Raw genomic sequence first — 6766 nt, 5'->3', positions numbered from 1 at the left:
TTTTGGTTCGAATTGGTGCTCGGTTGCGACGCTTTTGGGGCTGTTTTTCCAGTTACACCATATGATTCGACGTTGTGTTTAGCTCTGCCGATTGTGTGGGTTTTTTGGATTGACATGGTGCTCGTCTGTCGAACCTTTTGATCATTTTTTTTCTTTAATGTTAACTTTCTTTATGTCAAAAAAATATTAAGCCCACAACCTTTTTCAAGAAAGTTTAGTAAAACCCGTTGTGTATCTTTTGCGTTTTGCTTTTCAAAAAAGTTCAGGAAAAATATATAATCCAACAGAAATTTGAGGTAAATTACTGTTTTGAATGAATTCATTTGGTGTCTATGAAACTTTTGTCCCTACTTTTCATACTTTTTGAGCTGCTTTCCTATAACAGGCAGTTCTGTTACACTACTTAACAACAGGTTAAGTGGTTTAAACCGATCATCATCATTATTTGTTATGCTATAATGATTTTCTTAGAAAAATCCATTGTATTAACTGTTATCTGTGGTGTCATACATTGTATTAGGCAATTTTGTATCCTTTTAATTTCCTTTACTTGTAGATCTATACATCTAACTGGTAATGCCAATGGCCCATGATGCATTTGCTTTGGTGGTTTAGAGTACTTGTTCCACTTGGAGATCTTTTTCTTAATTTTCTTTTCATTGGCTAAAAGCAGTTTACTAATAATTTGCTTTTGGTGGTTTAGTACTGTTTTATTTATGCACTTAAAGGAGTTCGGCCAAAATTTTTTGTCCAGCTCCACTTGAAGAGACCTCAATGATGTTCATTCAGGAGATTACCTGCGATTTTGTGCAGCATCGCTTTACTTTTGGCTTCCTGTTCATAATGTTTCGGAGAGTTTGGAACACAGCTCATTTCGGGCAGCAACGGGGCCATACCTAGTTAAGAGGTCCAACCTATGTTTCCTAGTTTTCTTGTTTTTGTGGTGTTCGGTTGCTCCTCTGACTCTAAGTTTTTCCTGGTTTTTCGTATCTTGGCTTTCGGTTGCTCCCGCTCTTGCAATACTCAGCCTTGGAACCATGCCTGGTAGTTTTCCAGTTCATCCTAACGGGCCTTGGTCATGGGTTTTGGTTCGGTTTCTGGCAGGGTGTTTTGAGTTTCAGGAGCTATTACAAATGTAACAACAGTTGCCTTTTGCCCACATTATCCCATTGGCTATCAACAGTTGCCTTTTGCCCACATTATCCCATTGGCTCCCCAGGTTTATGTATGGTAGAATTGAGGCCAGTCACCACCTACAGCAGTGATGCCCTTTTCCTCAACCAAATGACTCCTGTTTCGGGTATGTTAAGTTCAATTTTGTAGTGTTTGCTTTGGAAATTTTCTCGCTTTGTTTTGTTTTTACTCTCAGGCGGGATCTCTGCTGGAATTGGCTGTGGGTTTGGCTTTCTATATTGCTGGGAATGGAGTGTTTTGCTCATTGTTTTAGTGATAAAATTTGCTATGGGATTAGCTTGTTATATTGCTGGGAATGGAGAATTTTGCACATTGTAATATTGCTGGAATTTGTTGGGCATTTGGGATGTGCTTATTTTATGTGATCATAGGATGCCCAGGAAGTTGAGAGGAAATTTTATGAGATGGCTATATGACACTACAAGCCTTTTGATGGGATTGTTTGGTATATGTGATTTGGGATGTCTAATAAATCTGTGTATCGAAACTGAGAATGACATGGATAAGTGGCAATCCAGAAAAATCAACATATTTTTTGGGACTCTATTTGGTGCATGCGGACAGAGCACAATGCATAAGATACAGCTCAATGTCTCTCCTTGTTCTCCCGACTCATTCTATCTTTTCTTTTTATCTGTATTCTATTTTTGCATACACTCACAGGTCTAGATTAATTTCTGATTTGACCTATGTATAAAGAATTTCAAATATTAAGTTTTTTCATTATCTGAAAAGTATCAGATCAGAGTCTGAACAGAAAAAATTTCATCCAAAACTCTTCCTCAAAGGGTGCTAGTTTAACTAAATGATATGATTACTCTTATTATAGCCATGCGTTTCATAAAAACATCAACAATTTTATCGTTTGTTTACTTTCTGAAGTTTTACTGACTGTGACATGCAATGCTGAGGGATTATTTTTTTTAATTTTATTTTGGAGGTCCTTTCAGATTGGAAAATAATGGATCTTTGAATATTGTTGTATTATAAATCTTCAATAAGGGCGAAAGTGGTATTTTTTAAAAAAAATCATGAGATTAATCTCCTTAACCCCTCTTCATTTGCCAAACACAAAAGACTTAACCTCTTGTCTTAACTATCGTATCCAAACGGGTTTAGAATTTTTTAACCCTTCATGATGGATTAACTAAGTTAACCCTTCTCTTTAATCCCTTCTCCTTAACCCTTTGCCAAACGGGGCCTTTAGGAATAACAATGATTTTGATTATTTTCTTTATAACTAGGAGGGTTAACAATTAATCCTTCTAAAGAGAAGTATTAGTAAACTCTTTATTTTAAGGGGTTAATTCATTTTAATTCCTTTATAGGAGTTAACTTAATTCTTCTATATTTTTTATGTTTGGCAAACGGTACCTTCTTTAATTATTGTCCGGGCTGAAAGGCACGGCATCTTCTTTCATTATTCCTTTTCCTTTGCATTTTCCAAAAAAATAATAAAATATCATCAGGACTTATCCTCCTCCACGTGTACGGCGTACAAACATCGCTCGGTGTCATTTGACGATAGAAAACGGACCCAGTCTCTCACCAACCGAATCTCAGCCGTCCGATCCGACCGGCATCCGTCGGGTCCTCGAGCGAGTCAATTGTGTGGTACAGTTAGAAATAGATCCCTTCTAAATATATAATAAATATAAAAACAATTATAATTATTGAATAATAAATAGACCTCCACCGCTCGGTTTTGGGGGGAGTCTCATCAACCGCTGAGGTTGATCTCCTCCCCTTTTTATTTTGTTCAAAATTTGTTCTATTTCTGCTGTTGATTGCGTTAGATCGATTTCGGGCATTTTTTTTCTGAATTCTTTTCTGGGTAGATTTGCGATTGAGGTGTGGAGAGGATTAAATTCGATCAGGGGTTTTTTTTTAAATGTTTTAGATTTTATAGGCTTATGACGCATTAACCCTGTTATTTTTTACTGAAATTTCGTGAAAGGGGTTTGTGGGCAAATTGTTTGATCTTCTATTTTGCCAAGGATTTGTGTGTTTAGGGTCACCAAACCATATCAAACCGTGAATCCTTCGATTATTATGGATAAATGAGAGGGGCATCTTGTTCATGTTTTTGTATACGGGGTAGCTGATGGGTAAATTTGTTGCTGCAGATTTTGGGCTCTTCGCCGTTACGAAAGCGAGGTCGAAAGGAAAAGCTTTGGTCTATTGCACCCTTGCTCAACAACCAAAGTACATGTCTGATCTCGACGTCCATATTCCAACCGCCTTTGGTACGTGTATGAAGTTGAGTACTTTGTACATGAATAATCTAACTGCTATATAGTGTTGGCTTAGCGGGTGATTCTGTGGTTGCAATTTGACGATTAGCAATTTCCGTTATACCATGAATTGTGTCTTTTTTACTTGATTGAGCCTTTAGCTTTGATAAGCATGCTCTAGAGCCCTCTCTATGAGATGAGCAAGTGTTAACTTGATATTCCTGTACAATGTGGCAATTTCATTTCAAGGAGACCTTGGGGGGTGTTTGGTTGCACAATTTTGTAGAAAAGCTTTCTCAAAATGTCTGACAATGATAATTTTGTAATTAAAATTTTTTTGTAGATTTCCGTAAACTATGTTTGGTTCAAAACAATTTACAAAAATGTTTTCTGTGAAGTACAAAAAAGTACCAAAATTTACAGAAATCAATTTCCTCTCAAAATGGGCGGAAATCACCCAGAAATCTGACACCACATTGACACTTTTCTATAAAGTTAGCATTTTCTATAAATTTAGGGAGTGTTTGGTTCAATTTCTACAAATTATAGAAAATCTTGTTTTTTTTTTGGTAAATGAAAAATTTTATTCATCACCAATATGTAAAGTTTTTTGTACATCAAGAATCTCAAGAACATGAATATGTAATTGAGATAACAAATCAAAACCTATAGCTAAAGCTCAAGACCTAGCTATAACAAAAACTAAGAAACAGTTAACAAAACCTGCACACACACTGTGCATAGCTTCAAATTTATCTCTTGGGCCAACTCCCAGTAGTAGCATCTTCTTCTCTTTATGGTTCCTTTACTGAATCTGAACCAGGCAATCATGATACCAACAGTATTATCTGAACCAGATTATCATGAACACGACCAGATAGTCCTGTACACAACCAGACATGTGTACAGAACACCACAGCAGAGCAAAATTATCTACAGGGAGGGGCTTCAATGCTAGTAACAGCAGGAAATGACTACAGGAGATAGCTTCAGCCTCCTGATTCATTATGCACAAGCATCAAATAAGCACAGCTCTACCAAACTGCACAATGTGGCACAGTGCATAACCTGTACAAAGTAACCAGCAACTAGATCCAGGAACAATATGCTGACTATAGGGATAAAATCCAGTCTTTATGTTCAGATGAGAGCTTGTTATTGTTGAGGATGTTGGTTAGAATTTTCATTTTAATGCTCTTGATCAGCTGCTCAGTATTATGGTTTCTTTGATTAAAAATTCTATCATTTCTTTCTCTCCAAATACAATAAACTGCAGCTGAAAATACCATTCTCTTGGTTTTTTGTTTAAAACATTTTCCCTTCAACCTACAATTGAACCAATTAACCAGCCGCTCCCATTCACATGTCCTCCAATTAAAGTTAAACCATTCCATAATCCCATTCCAGACATCCTTCGAAAACTAACATCTGAAAAATAGGTGATTACGGTCCTCTGATTCAGCCCCAGAGCATAAACAACATTTGTTAACCTGAATTATTCCTCTCCTTTGTAGAAAATCTTGTTATTTTCTATAAAGTTATGGACCATTTTCTTGTTTTGAATCAAACAAGCAAAGTAAAAAAAAATAATACTTTTTGACTTCTCAAAATTTTTCCTATAATTTTTTAAAGAAATACAAGGAAATCATATTTTGGGTGGAAAACATTTCCTATAATTTGTAGAAATTGAACCAACCCCCTATATTCTACAAGCAAGGGACATTTGTCTCATGCGTGATTAAAATGCTTGCGCTTCGAAATAAAGGGTAACGTTAGGAGTAAAGTACGATATTTAATGCATACAAAGCCAAATAAATAAAAGTTTTGTCGTTGGAGGTTGTGATACATTCTCAAAACTCGTGGTGTGAATCTTACGTAGTTCTAAATGAATCTTCCGTGCTTGTTGTTCAGATCCATTTGCTGAAGCCAATGCTGACGACTCTGGTGCTGGGTCGAAGGAGTATGTGCATGTGCGCATACAGCAGAGGAACGGTAGAAAGAGCCTGACAACAGTGCAAGGGCTGAAGAAAGAATTCAGCTATTCTAAGATCTTGAAAGACCTCAAGAAGGAGTTCTGCTGCAATGGTACCGTCGTTCAGGATCCTGAGCTGGGCCAGGTCTGCCTAAATCTGTATTTAACCATTTAGCCGGTTCCTTGTGAGTTCCATATTGATTGTAGTGGACTAAAGCTTGTCTTGTTTCTTCTAAAGGTTATTCAGCTCCAAGGCGACCAGCGCAAAAATGTCTCCACCTTCCTAGTTCAGGTACATAATCAGTTTCCACCATAATGACAACAAAGTATTCATCCCAATTTTTGGGGTCAGCTACATGAATTTCAACCATTTAATTCTGTTGGGGTTGTTCTCCTGCACTAGTTTAACATATTCTTTTAAGTGCTTCTGATTAGTACACTTAGGCGTACCTCAAGTCATCATTTCTCCATTAATTATGATATTCTAACTTTTCCTAAATTGTTTTTTAATGGCCTTTCTTGCATTATGATCAAAACCTATCTCTTTCATCCCAGCCGCAATATGAGTTATGTCCGACTTCCCCGCGGCTCATTTCTTGTCCTCTCTTGGTGTATACCAACTCGTCCACCGTAACATTCCCATTTGTCGTCCGATGCTTATATTTGCATATGTCAGTTTCTTAAGTTCCCAACATTTTGACGCACAAAGCAAAGTTTACCAGTCTCCATGTATTATTTAATTTTCTTTTTGTTGATTGCTGATGTTTGTTGCAATCTTCTTTTTGGTTATTAGGCTGGGATCGTGAAGAAAGAGCACATCAAGATACACGGTTTCTGAGCTGAAGCTCATGCTTCCACCGTTATCGTAATCGACAAAGTCTTGTTATCTGTAGTATTATACGACTGTTGTGATGCAAGTTGTGTTTGTGGGAGATCTGGTGACGTTTATCCATGTATTCTAGTTTCCTGGGCCGAATATATTGTGCCCAGAATAATTATTTTGTGGAACCTGGAAACTTAAAAGCTAATGCATTTTGCTTGCACGATGGTAGTGCTGCTGAGATTGCAGTGATAGTATTATTGAAGAGATGGTGCTTGCACGATGTTACTCTCTGAAGTAAGGTGATGAGATATATTATTTGAATACATGGAGTTTTAACCGTGAAAGGTATGCCAACCCAAGGCCTGACTCCTTGTTAGTTGTCTGTAGTTGGAAGGCTAATTAAGACTTGAAGTCGATTAAGAATTAATTGAAGTTAAATTAAGTTATATAGAAGTGGAAGGGTTTCTCTCGGAAATTCTGAGGGATACATCCCGTGTATTGCTACGATATCATCTGTCTATTGTATCGATATCATCGTAAGAT

The 6766-nt window shown here is 36.9% G+C and overlaps 1 protein-coding gene across 1 annotated transcript; it reads left to right on the top strand.

Moving 5' to 3' along the window:
* LOC109850108 (protein translation factor SUI1 homolog) lies at window positions 2852–6485 on the top strand. The gene is made up of 5 exons (XM_020420030.1): window positions 2852–2926; window positions 3321–3440; window positions 5340–5545; window positions 5639–5692; window positions 6194–6485. Exons 2-5 carry the CDS (start codon window positions 3404–3406, stop codon window positions 6236–6238), a joined length of 342 nt encoding a protein of 113 aa, XP_020275619.1. The 5' UTR covers window positions 2852–2926; window positions 3321–3403; the 3' UTR covers window positions 6239–6485.

The sequence above is a fragment of the Asparagus officinalis genome, chromosome 7 (genome assembly GCF_001876935.1).
Source record: "Asparagus officinalis chromosome 7, Aspof.V1, whole genome shotgun sequence".
NCBI lineage: Eukaryota > Viridiplantae > Streptophyta > Magnoliopsida > Asparagales > Asparagaceae > Asparagus > Asparagus officinalis.
This window is presented reverse-complemented; position numbering and strand designations above follow the sequence as displayed.

Excerpts from the sequence above, each read along its gene's own strand:
- LOC109850108 (XM_020420030.1), top strand. The coding sequence starts at position 3,404 with ATGTCTGATCTCGACGTCCATATTCCAACCGCCTTTG. Across the intron at positions 5,546-5,638 it reads AGGATCCTGAGCTGGGCCAG|GTTATTCAGCTCCAAGGCGA; the intron begins GTCTGCCTAAAT and ends TTTCTTCTAAAG. Across the intron at positions 5,693-6,193 it reads TCTCCACCTTCCTAGTTCAG|GCTGGGATCGTGAAGAAAGA; the intron begins GTACATAATCAG and ends TTTGGTTATTAG.